The sequence below is a fragment of the Orcinus orca genome, chromosome 15 (assembly GCF_937001465.1).
Source record: "Orcinus orca chromosome 15, mOrcOrc1.1, whole genome shotgun sequence".
Lineage (NCBI taxonomy): Eukaryota > Metazoa > Chordata > Mammalia > Artiodactyla > Delphinidae > Orcinus > Orcinus orca.
Window position 1 is genome coordinate 49565718 of NC_064573.1, and position 25615 is coordinate 49591332.

At 43.0% G+C, this 25615-nt stretch overlaps 1 protein-coding gene across 7 annotated transcripts in view; it reads right to left on the minus strand.

Annotated features, from left to right (window-relative positions):
* LAMA3 (laminin subunit alpha 3) overlaps positions 1 to 25615 on the minus strand; it is a 242767-nt gene that overhangs the window by 119545 nt on the left and 97607 nt on the right. For 4 of the 7 annotated variants that reach the window (XR_004485306.2, XM_004273749.4, XM_033435313.2 and 1 more), the window contains exons 13-23: positions 23559 to 23696; positions 20548 to 20594; positions 19507 to 19606; positions 18757 to 18809; positions 18440 to 18545; positions 17522 to 17621; positions 14072 to 14228; positions 11696 to 11828; positions 9055 to 9197; positions 6045 to 6142; positions 5390 to 5543 (exon numbers count right to left, since the gene is read on the minus strand). Coding sequence is in view for 5 of the 7 variants with exons in the window: in XM_004273749.4 (XP_004273797.1) it covers positions 5390 to 5543; positions 6045 to 6142; positions 9055 to 9197; positions 11696 to 11828; positions 14072 to 14228; positions 17522 to 17621; positions 18440 to 18545; positions 18757 to 18809; positions 19507 to 19606; positions 20548 to 20594; positions 23559 to 23696 (1229 nt within the window). In the remaining 2 variants the exon portion in view is untranslated. Of the gene's footprint in view, positions 1 to 5389; positions 5544 to 6044; positions 6143 to 9054; positions 9198 to 11695; positions 11829 to 14071; positions 14229 to 17521; positions 17622 to 18439; positions 18546 to 18756; positions 18810 to 19506; positions 19607 to 20547; positions 21045 to 23558; positions 23697 to 25615 lie in introns of those variants that run through there. The other 3 variants (XM_033435312.2, XR_007471729.1, XM_033435317.2) reach the window with 3 other exon arrangements.

Here is a 25615-nt window from a genome sequence, read left to right on the forward strand (position 1 = left end):
TTTGGGAGTTATCTGTGTAGAGTTGGTACCTAACATGATAGACATGGAGGAGACTGCTTAGGGAGAGACTACAGCATAAAAAGACAAGGGCTAAGGGGACTTCCCTGGTGGTCCAGTGGTTGAGAATCCATCTTGCAATGCAGGGGATGCCGGTTCAATTCCTGGTTGGGGAACTAAGATCCCACATGCCGCGGGGCAAGTAAGCCCGTGTGCCACAACTAGAGAGCCCATGTGCCGCGACTACAGAGCCCCCGTGCAGCAATTACAGAGCCCATGTGCCGCAACTAAGACCTGATGCAGCCAAATAAATAAACAAAACAAAACAAAAAAAAGACAAGGGCCAAGACTGAGTCTCAACAAATTCTAACATTTAATGGCTAGACAGAGGAGGATAAGCCCGCAAATGATATTTTGAGGAGGCGGCCGGAGAGGCAGGAAGAGACCCAGACTACTCTTAAATTCTGGAAAACAAGGCAAGAGAGTGGTTTTGTTTGTTTGTTTGTTTTTGGCTGCATCGGGTCTTAGTTGTGGCATACAGGCTCTCTAGTTGCAGCATGCGGGCTCTCTAGTTGCTTGCCCCGCAGCACATGGGATCTTCGTTCCCCGATCAGGGATTGAACCGGCGTCCCCTGCAGTTCAAGATGGATTCTCAACCACTGGACCACCAGGGAAGTCCCGAGAGTGTTTTTAAATGGAAGGAGTATTCAACAAGTACTGAAAGCTGCTGAGAAGTTAAATAGATGACTAGATGAAGACTGAAAAAATATCCATGGGATTTAGCAACAAGGGTATCACTGGAAACCTTGGCCAAAACAAAAAAGAAAAAAATTAATGGAGTGGGACGTGAAAGCCAGAGTGGTGTGATCTGAGGTGTGAGTGGAAGGTAAACAATTAGAAATCGTGAGTCTAGACAATTCTTGGTTTTGAAGGGGTGAAGGGTTATGGAGCAGTGGCTGAAGGATTGTGGGAGGGGGAAGGAGGGTTTTAATCAAAATAGGATAGAATTTAGCATTTTTTAAATGTAGGGTGACTTCCAGTTCAGATGGCACAGGAATTCACATTTGCTGTACCCCATCTGCTCCGAGACACAGCAAACATGGATAAAATGTTTTAATAGAAAAACAAAAATTATGTTTGGGATTAAAAGTAGACAGATAATGGAACATAAGTAAAAGAAAAACTTCAAATAGCGTGGTCCTCTTGTGCTTCAGGTCTGGAAGCAGGCTGTTGGGGTCAGCAGTTCAGCATATGCAGAGTAAGGAGAATTAAACATGCTTCATATGAGACAGTGGTCAGATCCAGGCTCATTTTTTGAAGCCAAAGGATGAGGGTTCCTTCAAATCATGAAAAGCTGGAAAAAATTGCTGAAAATCTGCCACCTGGGTTTCAGCTTTATAAAAATCTGTGGAATTTGGGAACCGAAGATCAAAGATGAGGCCTCATGACCAAGAACTGAGTTCAGCACCCACTGGCTCAGTGTCTGAATCTGTACTACACCCAGTATCACAGTAACAGAGGTTGGCACATCATAATGCCTCGCTCTGGGCTGAGGGTACAGAGGACCAGACAGACACTGCAAAACTACTAGGCTGAGATGGATGTGGAGAAAGACAGATAAAAAAGAACCTCTCATTCAAAGTAAGCCAATAAGCAAACAAAATAAGCCTCCACAACATAAAGAAATCTAACGTTAAGAAAGACAGGCAGGGCTTCCCTGGTGGCACAGTGGTTGAGAGTCCACCTGCCGATGCAGGGGACATGGGTTCGTGCCCCAGTCCGGGAAGATCCCACATGCCATGGAGCGGCTAGGCCCGTGAGCCATGGCCGCTGAGCCTGCGCGTCCGGAGCCTGTGCTCCGCAACAGGAGAGGCCACAGTGGTGAGAGACCTGTGTACCGCAAAAAAAAAAAAAAGAAAAGAAAAGAAAAAGAAAGATAGGCAACAATATCATCAACTGAAGATGAGTTCACTTCAGATGAAATGAACTTTATGAAACAGTCTGACAAAGGCTTTAAAATAAGTATACGCGTCCCTTATCTGGAACCCCCCAAATCTGAAAAGGAAATCCTGTTTTTGTAACTCATTTGATGGCAAAACCTAACCTAACCCTAACCAGGTAGCACTTGGTGGCAAAATCTGACCTGAACTGATATAAGTCCATGTATATAGTATTCATCTATCTCCCTTGATGTGCCTATTCATGCTTTTCATTGGAGAAATATTAACCTGTTTGATTACAAGGTGCTTTCCCGGACCCCACTATAGATGTTATGCATGTGTGTATCATTTAATCTTTTTAATATCTTAAAAATTCTGAATTCTGAAATATACCTTGCTCCAAGGGTGTTCAGATATTCAAAAAGATCAATAGAGTAACTCCTCTTTGAAAAGCAAATGAAGCTATGAAATAAAAACTGGCAGCGGAGAAACAAGAAAAAGTAAATATGAGAAAGAGCCAATGAGAAATTTTTTGAGACTAAAAGTACAAACTATATGGAATTGGTAGGCTGAATAAAATCTAGACTGGAGATAGTGAAACAGAGCATTCATGCATTCTAACAGAGTCTTGAGGACGTCATCCAGAAAGCATCACAAAGAGCCAAAGAGATATAAAAATACGAAAGAGCCGTCTGGAGACAGATTGAGAGGCTCCAACATTCTTCCAGTCTGACTTTCAGAAAAGAAGATGTAAGGACAAGCAGCAAAGTAATACCTGTAGAGATACTAACTGATAATTTCCCAGGATGAAAGACATGACTCTTCATATTGAAAGTGCACTTTGAGTATTAAACTAATAAACAAAAATAAATCTGCACCTAAACATATCGTAATAAAACTTCAGAATATCACAAATAGAAGTCCATCTTAGAACCTATGGTTAAACATACTGGATTTAGCACACATATTTATTGATTCTCCCTCTCAGAAATCCACAAAAATAAGAGTAAATATTTTTTGAATCATAAACCCACAAAGAAAAGAGAATTGAGAAGAAGAAAAGAACAGACCAGAGATATACAAAAGTTTGGAGGCTAGAAAGCAAATGGATGTTAACTAATTGAACAGACCAAAGAAAGTTGGAACCTAAGTGTGTGTGTGTGTGTGTGTGTGTGTGTGTGTGTGTGTGTGTGTGTGTGTAGGGTTGAGTTGGGGTTGGGGTTGGAAAAAAATCTAGGAAATCTCCTAAAACATAAAACTAGATAAAGAGATTGGAAAGGTGGACGAAAGATAAAGAAATAAATTATCAAAGAAATAACTCAAGAAAGTTTCCCAGAGAAGTTTCTAGGCTAAAAGGGTCTGCCGAGAGCCCAGCACACTGGCTGAAACTACCTATATCAAGGCACATCCTTATGAAATTTCAGAATACAAAAAAATAAAAAGATGATGCCAAAAGGTTTAGGAAAGGAAAAGCAGGTTGCATCCAAAGAACTGGGAATCAGAAGGTACCACAGGTGCTGGATTAGGCTACCTCTAGAAGAAGTGAGTCCCCCATCAATTTAAGTATTCAACAGAGGATAAATGAATAAATATCTGACAAGGATAATGTAGAAAGAATTCTTTCACAGGAAGGGAAATCAGATGATTCCTAAGACCTCCTCTAACTCCATTTGTCTCTGAGTTTTAGCACAGCGATCTATTAATGTTGTGCAATAGAGCTCTCTGTGATGGCAAAATATTCTGTAATCTGTGCTGTCCAATAGGGTGACGGCTAGACATATATGATTATTGAGCACTTGAAATGTGATTAGTGCAACCACGGAACTGAATTTTTAGCTTTACTTAAGATTAATTAATTTAAATGTATATAGACACATGGGCTAGTGGCTACTGCGTCAGACAGCACAAGTGTGTAAGCCCTCAGATAAAACAGTAAAAATGACCATTAAATAAAACTGGACAGCCCAGGGCTTAGTTTTGTGCATGATGCAAATAGAATAGCTCAGTGCTGTGGCTCTGGGCTAAGTCAGAGGTGGGAACAACTCCTGGTGAACCATCAGCATCACTTCTTGGAGATCAGCCCTTCCCAACTGTACCTCCCTGCTGTGTGGGGAACACACACACGCACGCACGCTCATGCACAGACACACACATGCACGCTCACGCACACACACACACACGTTTGTATATATGCGTAGGCAGGTATATGCATCTGTGTACACACAGAGCATGGGTAGGGAGAGAGACAGTGGACTGAATATTAGAATGGAGAGGAAGTAAGATCGCTTCGTTTTTCTTTATGCATGTTGTGTTACTTTTTGTAACAAGTATATATATATATATATATATATTTTTTTTTTTTTTTTTTTTTGCGGTACGCGGGCCTCTCACTGCTGTGGCCTCTCCCGTCGCGGGGCACAGGCTCCGGACGCGCAGGCTCAGCAGCCATGGCCCACGGGCCCAGCCGTTCCGCGGCATGTGGGATCCTCCCGGACCGGGGCACGAACCCGTGTCCCCTGCATCGGCAGGCGGACTCCCAACCACTGCGCCACCAGGGAAGCCCACAAGTATATATTTTTGTAAAATAAAAATGCAAATAAAATAAAATGAAGACTAAATTTAAGAAATATCCTTAAAATCCTATAACTTCTACCTTGAAAATGTTAGGAATGTAGTTTACAAAAAGGTACACATCTAAATGGTCAGTGAGAGTACCATATATATTTTCATTCCACAGATTTAATCCCCCAAATAAACATTTTCCTCAAGGGTACGAAACAGAGAACATTGTAGAAAGTAAGGAATGGAAATATTGTGGAGGAAGTTTTCTTTTCAGTGTCTTCGTTTTGAGGTAATGAGTTCTAATTGTTGATACACAACACTTCTAACTCAATCTTAAAACAGTGTAGTCTTAAATTGTTTTGAGGCTCAGAGAACTCCCGGAAGAAAAGTAATGCCAAGATCTGTACTAACCGGTCCTCTGAGCCATGAAGGAGGTCCCTTTGGGAGTAGCAGTTCCAGATTATGAGCTCAAGGAATTCAGCTGCTACCAATCACCTAGCCTGAGGTGATGAGCAGTCAGGGAGCATTGTATCCTTTGAGGGTAAGCTGTGTAATTTCTGGAAGCCTTGTAGAGAGATCTTGCCCTGAATCAGACAGAACAGGATGCCCCCTTATCAGCCCAGAGGATCAAAAGGAAAGGATTCTGTGGTCGTCCATGTTCCCCACCACATCTACTGCAGAATGTGCTCAGAGACTAGCCCTCTCATGGTTCAGTGGGCTGGACCACCCAGCCCCAGCCCGAATCAGAGAACTCAGCACACCTTTAACTAACACCTCTGAGGAAGTCTTCCAGGCTCCCCTGAATGTGAGAAGCAATCGCAGCTAAGGCTTTTCAGCAGACGGACTGGGAAGTAATAATAGTTTTGACAGTAAAGAAAAGGTTGCCCCACCTCTCTCCCACTGAGGTCCGCCATGACTGGGTGTTCAGGGATGGGCTGCCTCACTGCCAAGGGTCTTGGCTCCCCGTCAAGCAGGAAGTGTCTGGCCTCAGAAGCCAGGGCACAGGGGAATCGGGTCACTGGCAAGTGCTGGTAAAGCAAGCAACTTCAACAACAACAATAAAATACGACAGTTACGACCGAGAACAGAACACAGAACATCACAGTGCATCCCCGGGGCTCTTATGCTTTCCGTCTTTCATTCATTCACTCATCATTCTTCAACAAACTCTTACTAAGTGCTGACTACAGGAATCGGGTGGTCCATTGTCATCTGCATGAGGAATGGGAGAAGCAAAGGTCCACAAACCTAGACACCCTTTTAAGCTCTTCCCCTCACCGGATGCATGACCCTGAGGGTATTACTTGGGCATGCATCGCCACTTCCTCAGGCGAGAGGGTGAGTCACTCTTAGGCGCCAGAAACCGTGTGCAAAGTACTTTGTGAGTCTTACACGAAAGACAGTCACTGCCACACAGAAAAAACACAATTAAGGAATTAACCAGAGCACTCTGTTAAGTCGTGACCCTGAAGCCTATTGAGAATCCTTGTACCCAAGGTTCCTGAGTTAGAGGCCCCCGACAGTGCACCTGCTGCCCATACTAACTTCTCTCGGGGAGGGCCTACGTCGGCGCACGGCTCTGTGACCGGCAGCTGCAATGAGAGAGCTTCATAGTAGTCCCTGGGGAGCAGTACCAGGTAGTCCTAGGAAATAAAGACCGAAAGGACGATTACTCATTAGGAGGGCGGCCGTACGTTAGTAATAAAAGAGCTACACATACTAGCTAAACTAATAATAACCAAGTGAAGCACTCTAGTTACACTGTCCGCATCAACTGCTTTGTTCTGCCCCCTGATTCACCGGAACACACAAAGCAACCCCTCACAGGAGCTTCAAGCATTGGAGATAAGCGTCTTAGGCAAACATTTTTATTTTCGAATCTCAGGGGAAGTTTTACCGGTTCTTCTGGGTTGTTAATAAATTCAGAAATAAAGACAATAATAACCTGTCAGTTGGTGAGACATTCCTTTGACAGGCTGGTTGTCTTCATCCCTATAGAACCCTGAGTTGTAGGTCATGTATTCTGGCTTTTTATTCCCACACCAGAGTAACGCTCTCCTGGCTTCGTGTAAAAAAGTGATGCTTTGCGATCCCGGTAAATCATAGCCTGAAACTGGCCCACTGCCTGCCCTAGGTCAGGACAGGAAGAACATTTTCCACTGAGGGTGCCACGTGGATCCCACAGCAGGAATTCAGAAGCAGCTCTTCCGGAAAGGGCAGAGTTTGGGCTTCTGCAAATCCTGGCATCACTGACTATCTGCCGAGGGAAGAAGGGAGGGAATGTTTGCCACGATGGTGAGAGACTTGTACACGGGCCATGAGGCTTCTGTCTCTTCACAGCCCTCAATATGTCTACAGCAGAGAGGAGGAGAACGTACAGGAGAGGAAAAGTAGGGGCTCAGCGGGCTTCTATCTGAGTGGGGTTTAATTTAATTAAAAAGAAATTTAATTGAAGTATAGTTGATTTACAGTGTTGTGTTAGTCGTTGGTGTACAGCAAAGTGATTCAGATGTGTATTGATATATTCTTTTCCATTATGGTTTACTACAAGATACTGAATATGGTTCCCTGTGCTATACAGTAGGACCTTGTTGTTTACCTGTTTTACATACTGTAGCTTGTATCTGCTAATCCCAAACTCCTAATTTATCCCTCCCCCACCCCCTTTCCCCTTTGGTGACCATAAACTTTTCTATGTCTGTGAGTCTGTTTCTCTTTTGTAAATAAGTTCCTTTGTATCATATTTTAGATTCCACACATAAGTGATACCATATGGTATTTGTCTTTCTCTTTCCAACTTACTTCACTTAGTATGATAATCTCTAGGTCCATCTGTGTTGCTGCAAATGGCATTATTTCATTCTTTTTATGGCTGAGTAGTATTCCATTGAAAAAAAAATATATATATATGTGTGTGTGTGTATATATATATATACACCACATCTTTATCCATACATCTGTCAACAGACATTTAGGTTCCTTCCATGTCCTGGCTATTGTAAATAATGCTGTTAGGAACATTGGGGTGTATGTATCATTTCAAATTAGAGTTTTCTCTGGATATACGCCCAGGAGTGGAATTTCTGGATCATATGGCAACTCTATTTTTGGTTTTTTAAGGAACCTCCACACTGTTTTCCATAGTGGCTGCATCAATTTACATTCCAACCAACAGAGTACAAGGGTTCCCTTTTCTCCACACCCTTTTCAGCATTTGTTATTTGTAGACTTTTTAATGATGGCCATTCTGACAGGTGTGAGGTGATACCTCATTATAGTTTTGATTTACATTTATCCAATATTAATTTTTAAATGGCTATTGCTCTATTAGTAAGCTTCCCTTGGTTGGGACCATATCTCCTCATTACTTTATGGTCCCAAAGATCCTAAAACAGTAAAGGTTGATAATAAGTGCTCAATAAAATACTTTTAGAGAAAATGAGATCATAATATGGAAGCATACATATGAATTATGACACAACTGCAGTGGCTAAAGGTCATGAAGACTCTTCCATGCCTATGCAGTAACTTTTACCATGAACTTCTTCTTTCCATTAGTCCAACTTTGTGCCCTGTTACTGGACTCAATGGAATTTTCCTCTTCCTCATGTCTAATATCTGTGAAACATTCAGAAACTTTAGTAAAGCAACAAACCTTTCTACCAAGAAGTGCAAGAAAAATAGGGACTGAATGAACAGCTGAAACCTTCACATTATAAGATCTCAGATTTGGAAAGGACCTACATGGGGGCAGACTTGGAGTTAAGGGACTTGCCTGAGATCTGCTCATTTAGCCAATCAAAAGAGTTGTGCCAGAAGGAAACGCTTTCTGCTTTCCACTCTGAGTGCATGAAACCAAGTATTGCCAAAGACTATTTTGAAAAGAACTTGCTATAAGCGAAAGCAGACATCAAAGAGGGGTATCTGAAATAGCAGGTTTCATCCCTACAACTCCCCTGGCCGCTCTGCCTATTCTATTAATGTGCGAGGACACAGCCCTTCCCCTGATGAAGAGTTCTTTGTCCAAGGCAATCTGTTTGATGATGCTACTGCCACAGTCAAGGCAGAAGGAGGCAGGAAGCAGGTCACAGAGAGGCACTGGCTCTTCGTCTCTCCCTTCGCTTTTCACCACCAAGAACGTCACTCATGTTAGGGTCTTCTCTTCCTCTAGCTCCTTCTGATTCATTGTGCACAGTTCCCAGAGAGGTTAATTTTCTTCTTACCGCCCTTCTGATTCATGACGAAAAACCCCAAAGAAACTTTTGAAAGGCTGGGACATATGCTCATAAAGGTTGTGCATTTATTTTAATATATTTGAGTCATTCTGAGTAAAAAAATTCTTTTTTTTTAGCCCGTGAGAAGCTGGCTGGAAGAATATAAAAGCTATTTTAGGTTGGCTCCTATGTCATTATGTCATGTGAGGGCAAATGTCACCATAGGTTCCTGTGTCTAAAAGGGAACCAGCTATGATTTTTCTACCTTCTGGTCACTGTGGGTCACTGTGGATGGACCATCTCTAAGAGGGGAAGAATCTCCCCTCAGAACCATCTCTTACCAGGAGGACTCCTTCCACTTTAATACAAGCGATCCATGTTCCTGGCACAATTGAAAATGGATCTGCAAAACCATTTCCGGGTACGGTGACAAAGGCCGGCTCCTTACTCGGCTGGAAGATGGTCTCTTTGCTTTGAGCAGCATCTATCAGAAATAAAAAGAATTGCTTAGGGCATTTTTCTAGCAGCCAGTGTATTGATTTTAGATACACAGCTTTGAACATTCAGTTGACATCTCAAAAGGTTTCAGAGAGTTTACTGATCATATGAACTGATCAGATTTACTGATCTTATTTTCAACAATTGCATGAATGCATGTATCTATGTATAAAATAGACTAGAAAGATATCACTGATAAGATGTTAGCAGTGGCTATCTATGCTGGGATTGTAATCTTTAAATTTATTAAGTATATTAAGACATGTAAACTGCTTAGAAAAGTTCTTTGCACATAGTAAGTATTCAGTATATTACATTAGATATTAAACTATTTTTTTTCCTTTTTTGTTTATATGTAATTAAAAATTTTTAAATTTCTGTTGAAGAACAGGCATTCATTTTGAAATAAGAAAAAGTTTCGGTTTTCTCTTGTTTTCAGGATGCAATGTTTTCTTCTGCATTAAACAAACAGAGGACCTTCTGTAGTAGGTTCAGAAACAAAACTGTTGCATCGGAGTCCAATGGAGGCGGCTTCTTTAGAAGAAATGTTTACTCCAAATACCTGCATTCACTCTCCTGTTCTACGAACATCTACAGGGCCCACTATAGGTCAGGGCTGGAACTAGGGTCTGGGGAACAGGCAGTGAACACAGCCAGCATGGCCTTTGCTCCCTGACAGTGGTGACAGGGGAGGTGGTGGATTGCAGACCAGAAGAAAATACGGTACAGCGTGGACAGTGGCATCTGGGAGGAGGCATAGGTTACTAAGGAATAAATACACAACTGGACTCCTGACTCAGACATGGGGGCTTTGGAAAGGTGTCCCAGAGAACAAGAAAACAAACCACAATGTATTCCAACTGTTTGAGTTAACGGAGGGCAAATTGCTGATGGCATTGTCCCCTGGGAAGCAGTGGGTCCATTAGAAAGGGTTTGGGAGTCCATCAACAGATGAATGGACAAAGAAGATGTGGCACATATATACAATGGAATATTACTCAGCCATAAAAAGAAACGAAACTGAGTTATTTGTAGTGAGGTGGATGGACCTAGAGTCTGTCATACAGAGTGAAGTAAGTCAGAAAGAGAAAAACAAATACCATATGCTAACACATATATATGGAATCTAAGAAAAAAAAAAGGTCATGAAGAACCTAGGGGCAGGATGGGAATAAAGATGCAGACTTACTAGAGAATAGACTTGAGGACATGGCGAGGGGGAAGGGTAAGCTGGGACGAAGTGAGAGAGTGGCATGGACATATACACACTACCAAACATAAAATACATAGCTAGTGGGAAGCAGCCGCATAGCACAGGGAGATCAGCTCGGTGCTTTGTGACCACCTAGAGGGGTGGGATAGGGAGGGTGGGAGGGAGATGCAAGAGGGAGGAGATATGGGGATATATGTATATGTATGGCTGAGTCACTTTGTTATAAAGCAGAAACTAACACACCACTGTAAAGCAAGTATACCCCAATAAAGATGTTTAAAAAAAAAAAAAGAGAAAAAAGAAAGGGCTTGGGGTCTGAAGATTGGGTCTTGTCTACAAGAACCAGCTGTGTGCTTAGAAAGTTTACTACCCCTCTCAGCTGTTTTCTCCTCAACCTTCTTCGGTTTCACAAAGTTCTTATCATGTGAGGAAATGGATACCAAAGTCCTCTGTAAATGATAACGCAAGCTTGCCGGTTCTTCCTAGTAGTTACCGTCTAATCAGCCTCCAGCCTTACAAGCTTGGCTGACCACAACTGGGTACATCATTTCTTCCCCAAGTCCGACTCTGCCATGGATACTAAACGAAGGCGCTTAAAATTCGCACCTAAATTAGATTTCCACTGGCGCCGTTTTGTGTTCTTGTGGAATTCCCAGTAGTCTGTTCCTGGACTAGCGGAAGCCCTCACTCCTTGCAGAACAGACTTCCAGGCCTCATCCCTGACTGTGGTGAGATCTGCCCTCTGACTGTGGCTCCTCGTCTGCCCTCAGGAATCCCTCACCCCTGAATGAGGTTGGCCTATTCCTCCCTGGAGCTCTCTTGGGCTTCATGCTTTACCACATTCATCTTAAAAATTCCTGTCCTCACCTATTTCTCCTTGAATTACTTGGTTTGCCTGAAACAATGGGAGAATTTAGGGCAGTAGGCCAGGGGCTCTCAAGTAACACCACAAAGGTGACACCCACTTTACCTGAATGAGTTATAAATTAGCTTTGCCCTGTGGTGACATCATAACCCATGGGTTTCAGCCAAGGTACCCAGGTTGTTACACTGATTTCTTTTATGACAGTTAATAACAAGTTTAACAGCAAAATTTAAATATTCAGAGCATTTAGAGATTGAAAAGGTACAAAGGACAGGGCATCTGTGTCCCAATCAGACGACATCCCAGGCTTCATGTTTTCTAAAGAGATCAACTTTGTGAAAATTAGAGAAAATGTTTCACTAATTAATCACTTCTTTATCCAAAAGAGGCTTGGAAATTTACCCACCTGCCTTAGCCCAGGAGGGATAAATAGTTACACGGCCAGATACTGCTTCAGCTCCAGGGTTAATATATCTCAGAACAACCCAAAACAAGGAGAGACTTGACTTGCCCACATTCAACACGATCCTTACATCATTCTGAAAAATACCAAGAGCCCATAAAGTATAGAAGAGACAGCTGGTTAAAAGAAATGCTAGCCAAACAGTGATGGCATTCCAGTTTCACTACTGAGCTTGTAGTGAAACCACACACACACACACACACACACACACTCATATACACCCACTCAACAAACACCAAGTGACTAACTCTGTGGAAGATGAACACAGGCAAGTCAGCCAATAAATTAAAATCACTTACAATGAAAGGTTCAGTGAAAACACACTCCCTCAGCAACCGAGATCCTCTTTTGACCTTTTAGTTATCAGGCAGACAGAGCGGAATGTTAGATGGATTAGTTCAGGGAAAGAAACAGTGACGGGGCAACCACCCCTAGCTGGGACATAAAAAGGCAGAACAGAAGGAAAAGAAAGTATGTTATTTAACACCCCCAGCCCCAGAGAGAGAGCACTCCAGAGTCCACTTCACATACGTAACGTCTGAAACAGTCACAGAAACCAGTGGTGGCTAAGGAGAGGTTATAAGATCCCAAACACATTAGCAATGAAATCTAGATGTAACTAAAATCTGCCTGCTAAATCATATGGAATTTATCTCAGTCCCTGTCTGAGAAGAATGGGGGCTCTCTGCTGGGGACAGGGGGGGTCTCGCTGGTCCCCAGGTCCTGTTGCCAACACAATGCTCTGTAAGTGTTGCTGGGCCCATGATCTTGAAGGAGACACTAGACTATTTCAATTCTGAACCACAGACCACATGCCCAGATCCAGCTGTGGCCCAAGGAAAGTTCATGAAACATGGAAATTTCTAAACCAGTAGTTCTTTAGGTCTTTCCTCCAGCTCCTTGGGTTGAAATGAAGGGGACTTTTGTTGAACAAGACATCCATGGCAATAAAGACTGGCGTTGGGTAGAATCCTTTGCTCTGGAAGCAGGAGTTGCAGCTGACCCACACTGAGGAACTCCAACTGGCCCTCTCAGTTTGACAGAGTTCATCTTTAAGGGTTAGTTCCACATCAGAAAATAAAAATGCAAGAATGTATTAAGGGCAGAGTAAAGTGGTAAAGTAAAGTAAGTGGTGATTCCAGGGAACACCACCCAAGTCCTCTGACTAAAAATACTTACAGAAAAATCCATCATTAGAAATTCATTCCTTTGTGTTAACCAGCTATTCTTTCAAACTGCAAACACCTGTGAGGAGGTATATACCTTGATTGGGCTCTTAGTCATTCACATCCTATTATGACTCAGTGGAATGCACTGCTTTTTTTCTGAATAATGAAGTAAAAGCAGAGAACTAAAGAAACTGAATTGCTGTATTTGGGGAGAAGGAGAAAACAGTGAAGTGTCTTAAGATCCCAAGTACTGTTAGTGAAAGGTATCTTAGATGGGGCACTTTGCCAGGCAAGAAGCAACATTAGAATCAATGGGGGCTCCTGGGGAACTGTGACCCTGCCCCTGTTTCTCTAAGGGCTTCCTGATTTAGAAATAGCAGGCACTAGTCCTGGATCTGCTAAGGACACATACTGAGCTACCATCGTCATCAACTTGCCTCTTTTATTCTGAATTTCTCCACTGAGAAACAGCTTGAAGAGCAACCTCAAAGAGAAATTCTGAGGCTAAAACTACTCAATGACTATAAAGAAATGTTCAGTTATAAATGTTGTATAAGTTCTAAAGGTAAACAATGTGTAAATTCCTTAATTATTCCACTGCAAAACCAAGAGAGATGGATACGGTAGAGAAGACTGAAGGACAGGAGAAATATGGGAAAGAAAAATTAAATAGCACTGTCTAAAACTCCTCCTTTATCTTAGTTTCTGTTCATACAGTAATTCAGAGTTATAAAAATTTAAAAAAAAAAGCATTGTTCAAAATTCAGCAACACAGGCTTTATTGGAATTAAGTTAATTCATTTTTATTCTCCACAAATGGCTTTAAAGAAAAATGTCTCTCATGTTAAAATATAGCCTAATTTTGTCTGGAAAACCGCTTATAAAAAGTCTCCAGAGATAAGCGCCATCTTTCTTTAATCCCTTCATTTTCCGATTTGGTGACCAAATTAAAGCAACAATAAGCTGTGAAGTGGATATATATGCTTATCAGTTAAAATCCAACCTTACCCAGCACCCCATCTACCCTCTCAAGAACAAGAGTCCTGGAATCAGTTTTGGGAGAGTTCACCTTTTGGGGGTCTCGCTGAGAGGGCTGCGGGCAAGCATATGGGCTGCTTTACCCGGAGGCTGCTTCCTCCTGGCTGCTCACCTGTATCGAGGTCATCTGAGCATACCCTCTCCAGCTGAACTCAGGAAACTCCAGGGGCTCAAATCCAAACCGAAGCGCTCTTCCGTTGGGTGTAGTGCCATCTTCAATCTCATACCTCATATGATGCAAATCCGGGAAATAGTAGTTGTTTTCAGGTCTTTTATAAATAAAATGTAAATGGCGGATACAGAAAGTGAGGTTCGTTGATAATCTGGATATCCTTTAATCCCAATAGCTATCACTGAGAGAACTCCCACCAAATTGACAAAGCGCATTAAATAAGGACAAATTGAGGGGGGGGCTGCTTTTTCTCTAAATTATTGCTTTTGCTCATGTAAACATTCACAGAAAACACCCAACACTACTCGTTCCAAGCAGCCAAATGAGAAAAGCATTTAGAACAGCCCATAGTGGTAGCACCCTTTAAAATGTTTTAAATGGTTGCCAATGATTTAGCAAAGTCAAATTGGGCTATTTACCATAAATTCATTCATTTATACTCATATTCACTGATTACACAAATATTAGTATCTTTGCCAGGCACTGTTGCTAAGCACTGCAGATTTAATAGTGAACACGACATAAAATACTTCGTATGCCAAGTTTACAAGTTAGATACATTTTCTCTACATATACATATATATTTTGATCATTAGAACGACTGTTCTATGTCTTGTTTTCTCTTAAACTATATGCCTATAAATGGATTCCTTTCAAGAGTCTGATAATGGTGGTCACAGAGAGGGATCAAAAATATTCTAATGCTTGTGTGACATTTTATATTCAAACTACTTGAAGTTCTTCAAAATGGTGCATTTTGACAATCCAGTCCCAAGCTAATAGCTGTTAGTGGATTTAAAGCCATAAAGACCAATTAGTCAAGGGAAATAAAAGGGCATGCTCCTATATTGCAAGTAGAATTAGGAATGCTTACAATTTACGAAGGTAATTTATGAATGTAATTTATGGAGGTAATTTATGAAAATGTCCATTCCCATTGACATAGAAATTCTACTTCAGGGAATATATTCTAAAGAATGATTTTATAGGGTCCAAAATTAACATAGGGCTTCCCTGGTAGCACAGTGGTTAAGAATCCACCTGCCAATGCAGGGGACTTGGGTTCGAGCCCTGGTCCAGGAAGATCCCACATGCCATGGAGCAACTAAGCCAGCGTGCCACAACTACTGAGCCCACGTGCCTAGAGCCCGTGCTCCACTACAAGAGAAGCCACCGCAATGAGAAGCCCACACACCGCAACGAAGACAACAGCAACTAGAGAAAAGTCCACGTGCAGCAAAGAAGACCCAACGCAGCAAAAAATAAAAAAAAAAAAAAAAAAATTAACATAAAAGAGTGTCTACAACAGTGAAAACTTGGAAACAAAATATATGTACAATTATGAAATAAAGAAATTATTAAATATTATGCAACCATTAAATATTTTGAACACTACTTAATTACAATGGAAAATGTTCATGATATGTGAAAAAACTGATATAAATTATATGATAAAATATAATACTAATTTTTATTCATAGAAAAAGCCTAGAAAATATACAAAAAATATTAAAAGGGGTTATCTCTGGGCGGCGGAATGAAGATTTTCCTTTGCCTTTTTACTTATTAAAATTTTACAACGTAACACATGTTACTTTATCACAAAAACTATTTAAAAAACAAAGTGAATGTGAATGCTTTCTAAACTTGTAAGAAAAACTAAAAATACACAAATAATACCGTAAACAAACATTTGGAGGAACTTAGGACAAAAAGATGCAAGATTTATCAACCTGGAAAAAGGTGCCGTGGCATCTATGTTGTTGGTGTGCTATCCTTTTATTTCATTTATCATTTACCACTAAATCAAAGGATAATCTAAATTCCATATATATATATGTATTGATTGTAATGTCAATATTTTGGCCTCAGGGTGAGTAATTTATTCTGACGCATTATTTCAACCCCCAAATTAGCCAATCATCTACATAGTTGGAAGGAGAAAAAAACTCATGCTGATTAAGTAGGGGGAAAGCTCACTGTATCAACAGGAAGGCGAGAAGAGGTAAAACATGGGTGGAAAATGTTTCTGAGCCAATTTATGAAGTTCCTCTGGTCTATGGTGAACCTCGCTCGTCTGCAGGAAAACAAAACTACAGACGTGCCTTTCTTCACATACATTTTACTATGAGGCCCCTTTTACTGTCATTTAGAAACAATGGAAGAAAGCACAGCTGAGCTGCTCTGATCCTGAGAATTCAAATGTTGGAAACATCGAGGAAAAGGAGAGAAGCGTCATTCTAAGTATTGGGTTGGCCAGAAAGTTCGTTTGGGTTTTTCTGTAAGATGTTACAGAAAAACATGAACGAACTTTTTGGCCAACCCAGTACATACGGTTTGCCTTGATTACATTAAAGATCTCTTTATTAACCTGTCGACAATGCAGAAGTAGTGAAGGTACTCGAGATTTAGACGTTGCATTTCTTAAGACTTTCAGTGTATGATCAAAAGTCAGAGGGCTGGGCTTCCCTGGTGGCACAGTGGTTGAGAGTCCTCCTGCCGATGCAGGGGACACGGGTTCGTGCCCCAGTCCGGGAAGATCCCACATGCCGCGGAGCAACTAAGCCTGTGCGCCACAACTACTGAGCCTGCGCTCTAGAGCCCGCGAGCCACAACTACTGAATCCCCCGCGCCTAGAGCCCGTGCTCTGCAACAAGAGAAGCCACCGCAGTGAGAAGCCCGCGCACCGCAACGAAGACCCAACGCAGCCAAAAATAAATAAATAAAATAAATGTTTTTTAAAAATAAATAAATAAATGTTTTTAAAAAAGTCAGAATATTAAAAATTTTCTTCCTTCCACTAATGGACAATTATGGATGGATCATGGTTTCATATAAATATAGAAACTGCTAAACAGGCAGGACAGAGGCAGCGCGCTCCATACCTGCTACAGCCCCTCTGGGACCTCAGTCTCCACTTGGCACCCTTGCTCCTTCTGTTCATTTTGATTTGCTTCTGCATCAGATGAGGGACTTCCTCCCACTTCTAAAGTTGTCTTAACCCCCAGCCCCACAGTCACGGATCCCGCGGGAGAAGCAGGAGCTGCATCTGCTGGGCTCCCCCAGGCTGTGACTTCCACGTGGAGGTTCAGCTGTGGGAACCCACCTCATGCATCCAGCCCAAGTCTCGCCCACCTGGCTTTCTGCACCTCTGGGAACTTTCCCGCGAGGCCACTCTGTGATCTACAAAGTGGAATCGTTTTTAGGGCAACTTTACCTCCTGTTTTAATTGCCCTCACTGACAAGTGTCCAGATTGCAAATGACAGTACAGCTTCACTGGCCCTCTTACCCTGGGACCGCTTCTCTCTCCCCCAGAACTGTCGGCACAGACAGGTCTCTGAGAGAGCCTTCACGACGTCAGTATGGAGGGGACCTCCGTGAAGACTCACCGCTGGCAGGTCTTCCCCACGATGTGCTCTCGGCACCGGCAGACTCCAGAGGGCCCGCTGCACACAGGGGTGACGGCTCCACCAATGTCACACTGACACCCTGAGAGTCGGGAAACAGCAGTGGTCACCCATCAAAGCATCTCCACGCTGGAGGCTTCCCCTCCCTCTACAAGAAGTGGAAATCAGGAAGCCCGGGGTTGCAGGGCTGCTCCTTCTTTCCCTTGCCACGTCTTACATCTGGCAGGTGTTTGAAATACGTAGGAACCTCCCAAAGTAAGACAGCAAGTCCCCCCAAGAGTCCACTTGAAAGTCGGAGGTGCACTTGTAGGGCCAGTTCCCACACTGTTGTCCCACGTAAGGCGACAGCAGCCCAGGAGCTAAACACAATTTCACAGCATAGTGCTACTGTAATCAGTGGGTGAAGGAGAGGTTGCTTGAAAGATACCAGAGTAGCCTTGTGGGGCTCCTGCAACTTCATTATTTCACACAATATTACTGTGTGAGCTTTTTTAATATTTCAAAATTTATCTTTAAAATCTCTAAGTCTTGCTGTTATTTACATCTCCCCTATGGCTCCCCCGCATCCCAATTATGATTTTTTTATAATTAAACCAATTTAACAGTGTGCTGGTAGAAGAAAAGTGGTTTAATTTTATAATTTTATAATTTAAATTGGTTTAATTTTATAATTAAACCAATTTAACAGTGTGCTGGTAGAAGAAAGTGGAAGCAGCCCTGTTTGCAATTTATTTCTAGTTTTAAGGGAATGTTTGGCCAATTTCCCCGGACAGATCTTTTCAGTCCCATCCCCTCAGAAAGCCTGCAAGAAGACAGTGAACGCAGAAGCAAGGCTACTCTGCCATTCTTTGTCCATCTTTTGTCCTTTCGCCTTACTCAGGACCCCCTGGAAGGACTTACCTTGACACCCAAAGTAACTGCTCTTTTCCAAAGCAAAATATCCATCTTCACACGTGTCACAGGAATCACCACCGACGTGGGACTTACAGTGACAGTCACCATCTAACTGCAGAACAATGAGCGGATGACAAAATTTGGTGAGACTGCAGAATCTGCTAATCTTCAAGATTTCAAACTGGCTCATTGTGTCATAGGAAGCAGGGTAGCCGGGATCTGAAAGCTGCCATGAAGATGGCACTAACACCCTCCTGCAGAAACCCCACAATTAACTGCTAGTATATTCGACCGGCATCCCGGGAAAAACAGGCCCACATTACCTGCCCGCACTCTCCAATTCCGCTCACGGTTCCCGCCACGTAGCATTGGCATTCTGGGAAGATAAGAGAGCATCCTTGGACCAAGGTTACAAAAAGGACAGTTCCGGCTCTGGGAACAGGACACACCAGCAATCCTACAATCACTTTCTAGCATGCTTCAGCAGAACTCCACTTTGCACCAGTCAGGCCTAAAACTGAATTGCTTTCTGGGGCCAGCAGAACCCAACAGCCAGATCAATACCATCTACCTACAAGGAGTACTGGTTTGTTCATGACCACTCATAAAAGACAAAAGCTGCAACATCATGGGATTCTTACATGATTCTAATGTCAGGGTCATTATCGATAATGCTTACATGAACATATACCCTATTAAAAGATATTCACTCCACTTAGCCGTCTTAAGCTTGGTGTTTCCAAGTTCCTATACTGGCTTCAATCTAAGCGTAAAATGAAAATACAATTAAACCGGGAAGTGTGGATTATAAAAACAAGGCGGAGAAACCATTTATCAAGCAGCTGCCTTCTCAAACATGATACATATGGCAACAGGATATAAATCCCTTGCTGCGATTCTGAAAATGACAGAAGTTCTGCCAAAAGTGGGGGGGAAAATCAAGACGTTTATACAGAATTTCAAACAAACTGAACAGATTAAATCAATAGCTCTTTTGTGAGTTTAGTCATTGAGATAAAGAAAATCAAGAGGAAGTTACAATATAGTAAAATATTGTTCGTGGGAAACGTCACCTGAACATCCACTGGGGTTTTCTTTGGCCAGATTCCAATACAATGGTTTGCAGATGCTGCAAGTAGGGCTTTCAACATGAAGCTTGCATCGGCAATGCCCCTTTAAAAGAAAATCAAACTAATGCTTGACATCTCAGAATTGAGAAGGTTTCCAAACAAGTGTTCTGAACAAAGCCTGTCACAGAAATATATTTTGGTCACGAAATGTAAATTAAGTGTGTCCAGGCAGAATAAAAGTACTGGGTTGATTTCAACAGTCTGCTAATTGATTCTGTTTTATTATTTATTTATTTGTTACACACATAAACCATATACGTGGTTAAAGCAAAATTGGAAAATTCAGAAAAAGAAAAAAAATTTTAACGACTCCTTTATAACACTGTCTTTATTTGTTGATTCTGTTACAGCATGGACTATAAATCTTAACGGAAAATATCTGAATATTTAACATGCTGAGAGGTAGTAGAAAATTAGTTTATCTGCAAGTGTGTCTATAATATGCCAGAGTCACTGCCTTGCTTAAACATCGTGAAGCCCCATAGTGAAAAGGCAAAATGTCTCTCCCCTTTCCCTCCAGGGCCTGGAGTTCCAGCTTCTCCAAGCTCTGAGGCCAAGAAGACAGATCATTTCTAAAGTGCTTAGAAAATGAATCAGAATGCCATGGTATTGTGCTTGGCGTAATAGCAAATAAATTGCAATGACTTTGTACACAGCTTAATTACATGTGTACTGGCCTCTGATTTTCTTAATTTTAATTATGTATGGCAGGCTTATGTGCAGGTTTCCAGGGTGGCAACGCCCTCAGAGTAACGCTAGGACTCTGCAATTCAAAGTTTAAATAAACCGTATTCTTTTGTTTTGGGCAGGAAATCACAATATCACATATGCACTTTGAAAAAGAGCAGTGGTCTCTTCAAGCTATTTGGCCTCAGGTCTTATTTTAATGTACTTTTAATTCCAGGAAGCTCCCAAATGTGTCGGTCTCAAATAAGTATCAGAACAATAGTTAGAATCGCAACCCTTTTACAATCCTCTACTTACCAAACTGGAGTCCAGGGTTCCGGCTGGGTCACAGACACTGCTGGAGCCTGTATATGATTTAGAAGTGGTGTAAATGTCTGGGGTTTTAATGTTTGTTTGTCCCTTTGTTATGAGGGTTTTTTTTGTTTTGTTTTTAAGTTTTACTTGTTTTTAAAACGGGTGCATCTACATTTGTATTTTTTGATAGATGGGTGGCAAGGACTTTGCACATAATTCAGAAAAAGACACCTTGAACAATCCTCATGGTCCTTAATCCCCAAATCACCCCTTTGGCCACCGAACAACCCTCTTCCCTGCCTACTACTAAAAGTTCACTTCCACCTGATAACAAAGGAGACTGGGGAAAGGAGTCTAGAATTTTGAACATCCTTAGGATTATCCAGAAGAGGGCAGTATTGTACCAAGAGATTTTTTAATTGTCCAATTAGATGTCACAGAATTTGTAAGTCTATGTTTTAGTTACTCAAGACAATTCTTTAACTATCACAGACCCCTTGTTCTCCACCTGTATTAAAATTATTTCTAAATTAATTTGCTTTCTTGCCTTAGTCAATATAGTATTACAAACCCAATGTCATAATCTCTTTTCAACAAATTAGGGTCTTGCAGTGTCTCAGCATTGCTATCACACGGCATTAAAAATGAAGAGGGAACTCCCTGGCGGCCCGGTGGTTAGGACTCGGCACTCTCACTGCCGAGGGCCTGGGTTCAATCACTGGTCAGGGAACTAATATCCCACAAGCTGTGAGGCCCAAAAAATAAATAAATAAAAAATAAAAATGAAGAGAGTTTGGGTAAGCCTGCTCTGAGCCTTTTTCAAATAATTTAAATAAACCCATAATATGATCTTGTTTTCTTACATGTTGCTCCCTAGGCTTTTTGCCTTTATTGTCTCCTCTCTTTGTTTCAACTTCCCCCTTGATGATATTCTCTCTCTGTCTCTTCCATTTTTTTCTTTTTACAAATTTATTTATTTATTTTTGGCTGAGTTAGGTCTTTGTTCCTGCACGCGGGTTTTCTCTAGTTGCGGCAAGTGGGGTCTACTCTTCGTTGCGGTGCACAGGCTTCTCACTGCAGTGGCTTCTCTTGTTGCGGAGCACAGGCTCTAGGCATGGAGGTTTCAGTAGTTGTGGCTCACGGGCTCAGTAGTTGTGGCTCACAGGCTCTAGGGTGCAGGCTCAGTAGTTGTGGCGCACAGGCTTAGTTGCTCTGCGGCATGTGGGATCTTCCTGGACCTGGGCTCGAACCCCTGTCCTCTGCATTGGGAGGCAGATTCTTAACCACTGTGCCACCAGGGAAGCCCTCTGTCTCTTCCTTTTTTGATGCTCCTGAATTCTTCTGTAACAAGCCAACACAACCTTCCAGCTCCTTGTTGCTTTCCGACCTGGCCCCGCCCAGCCCTTGGCTCCTCCCCAAGCTGCCCAGGGGCCCCATCCAGCTCCAGGGAACTTGTCCTGGCTGACCAGCCCCTCTGCCCACTGCTCAGCACTTCCTTCCACTCCCGACCCCGGGGAGGTGAGGACACCCAGCCTGGGACAGCCTCCCTCTCCAGGGACCTCCAGGCCTTCTCCAAAGTGAGCAGTCCCCTCTGACTGCTGGCTACTGTTGCCACCGGCAAGAAAGCCTGATCTCTTGAGGATTCTGGTCAGCGAGGTTCTGGGGAATCAAGTTGGAGCTGCAGCCCTGTCTTCAGATGGTTCCGTGCCAGGCTCCAAGCGCCATCAGGAGCAGGAAGGGGTGTGAGAAAACCACAGTCTCCTGATGCAAAGTCTGGGTCAGCCTTTCACAAACACCCGCTTCTCAACAGAGAGAGGGTCTCTGAAAGCAGCAGTCAGGAGCTACTTGCCACTGGGGCCTGCACACTCCGGGGGCACAGGGAGATTCCTGGGCATCTTTTCTTTTTTTTTTTTTTTTGCGGTACGTGGGCCTCTCACTCTTGTGGCCTCTCCTGTTGCGGAGCACAGGCTCCGGACGCACAGGCTCAGCGGCCATGGCTCACGGGCCCAGCCGCTCCACGGCATGTGGGATCTTCCCGGACCGGGGCACGAACCCGTGTCCCCTGCATCGGCAGGCGGACTCTCAACCACTGCGCCACCAGGGAAGCCCATCCTGGGCATCTTTGGTCTGTGCCCTGAGTCACTGAGCCCGGCACACTCTCATCTCTCGTATCATTGCAGGCATGAGGACCGACCCAGGACAGTGTTGCAATCCTTGGCTCACTCTTTCCAAACTGAAGAGACTCTGGTCCACCCCACTCCCCGGCCCCTCACACCTGGGCTGATGTGGGATGACACCATCCCCCAGGAGGCCAGTGGCAGGCAAGAGAGGGGAGCAGAACCGCAGCAAAGCCCTGCTCTGCCTGCCTGCAGGGGGACCTGTTAGAACACCTGCAGGAAATTACGGAGCAGACACATCGGTGCCGCCACCCAGGACCAGAGAGAAGCCACTTTGCCTTGGGAAGGGGGACAAGAATGCTCAGCTTAGCTAGAAGGGGTCACCTCTGCCACACTGCTACACAGAGAATTTACATGCAAATCAGGAAACACAAATTTATGGGGACTTCCCCGGTGGCGCAGTGGTTAAGCCTCCACGCTCCCAGTGCAGGGGGCCCAGGTTAGATCTCTGGTCAGGGAACTAAATCCCACATGCATGCCACAACTAAGAGTTCGTATGCCACAACTAAGAAGCCCGCGAGCCACAACTAAGACCCAGTGCAACCAAATAAATATTTTTAAAAAAAAAAGAAAAAGAAAAGAAGAAACACAAATTTATAGCACATGAAATAATTTTTTAAATTTTAGGAATAAGTCATTTTTAGATTTATTTTAAGATGTATAACTGGTATACCCATTTTCAATGGACTCAAACTGGGGAGGAACCAGGCAGATTAGGGTCAAAAGTGTAGCAGTGACCAGTGGTGGGTCTGCAGGGGTCTGCAGGTTTCTTTGGGATGCTGCCCGCACATACTTCAGAGAGGAACCCGCCCTCCGGCATTCTGATGTCTTCCCTACCTTGGCAGTGGGGGAAATCAGAGGCGTCTGAGAGACACCTGTCACACCGTTGTCCTGTGATCCCCGGCTGACACTCGCACTGTCCAGTCACTGGGCTGCACAGCGTCTGGTAGGAGCCAAGGGCTGAACACTGGCAGGCTGGATGAAAAGACCTCGGTAATACCCAGGGCAGGGGGGCACAGGACCCGGATAAGAGTATGGAGGCGGGGCCAGAAAGACCCAAATGCAAGTTCCAACTCCACGTCTCATCGGACATGGAACTTGAAACAAGTCGCTCGATTGCTCTAAGCCTCAGTTTCCCCTTTCTTAAATGGGAATAATATTAGCATCTACTTGATAAGATTGTTGCCAGGATTAGATAAAGGTAATACTTGAAAGAGCTGGGTTCAATGCCTGGCTCATACTGAGCAATCAATAAATGCTGGGGTTTTTCTGTTGTTAATTTCATACTGACCAAGACTGGCTGGTTGTGGATGAGAATTTGGGAGATGCTTCTTGCATTCAGTAATGGTGCTCATCAGAGGAAGACGCAGGGAACAGCTGACTGGGGACGTGAGTCCATGGAGAGGCCACATTAATTGCATCCCACTGGGGATCAAATGCAAACCATTCCAGTCCAGATTGGCCTACAGTGATCCCCTCTCCTCATACTTAGTTTCTCAAGGTGAGGTGTAACTGAATAATCATGAAAAAAGTGATGCAGGCAGGGTTGGGAATAGACAGGAAAAGCATCCCAGGTTCCCTTCATCCCCCTCAAGCAGGTGACTAAACACAGATGGATGGAGAGAAGAGATTCTGGACATTCCCCTCTCTACTCCTTCCTACTGGGTCAGGCTCCTACCGGTCCCTGCAGCTAACCTCCCACAAGGTGGCAGTTCCTCAGCCTCACTCAGCACTCACTGCAAGGACCTGCTTCTGGGGAGAGGAGAGCGGTGGAAATGGCCCACTATTTCCTGAGCTGGAGGGTTTCACACCTTAAGAACCGGAAGGGACTGGAGAGATTATCTCGTTGAATTCCAGGGTTACATAGTGAAGTTCAGAAGTTAAGTGAAAATGACTCTACTACCCAAAGCAATCTACAGATTCAATGCAATCCCTATCAAACTACCACTGGCATTTTTCACAGAACTAGAACAAAAAATTTCACAATTTGTATGGAAACACAAAAGACCCCGAATAGCCAAAGCAATCTTGAGAAAGAAAAATGGAGCTGGAGGAATCAGGCTCCCTGACTTCAGACTATACTACAAAGCTACAGTAATCAAGACATCATGGTACTGGCACAGAAACAGAAATATAGATCAATGGAAAAGGATAGAAAGCCCAGAGATAAACCCACGCACCTATGGTCACCTTATCTTTGGTAAAGGAGGCAAGAATATACAATGGAGAAAAGACAGCCTCTTCAATAAGTGGTGCTGGGAAAACTGGACAGCTACATGTAAAAGAATGAAATTAGAACACTCCCTAACACCATACACAAAAATAAACTCAGAATGGATTAAAGACCTAAATGTAAGACCAGACACTATAAAACCCTTAGAGGAAAACATAGGCAGAACACTCTATGACATAAATCAGAGCAAGATCCTTTTTGACCCACCTCCTAGAGAAATGGAAATAAAAATAAACAAATGGGACCTAATGAAACTTAAAAGCTTTTGCACAGCAAAGGAAACCATAAACAAGACCAAAAGACAACCCTCAGAATGGGAGAAAATATTTGCAAATGAAGCAACTGACAAAGGATTGATCTCCAAAATTTATAAGCAGCTCATGCAGCTCAATAACAAAAAAACAAACAACCTAATCCAAAAATGGGCAGAAGACCTAAATAGACATTTCTCCAAAGAAGATATACAGGCTGCCAACAAACACATGAAAGAATGCTCAACATCATTAATCATTAGAGAAATGCAAATCAAAACTACAATGATATATCATCTCACACCAGTCAGAATGACCATCATCAAAAAATCTAGAAACAATAAATGCTGGAGAGGGTGTGGAGAAAAGGGAACACTCTTGCACTGCTGGTGGGAATATGAATTGGTACA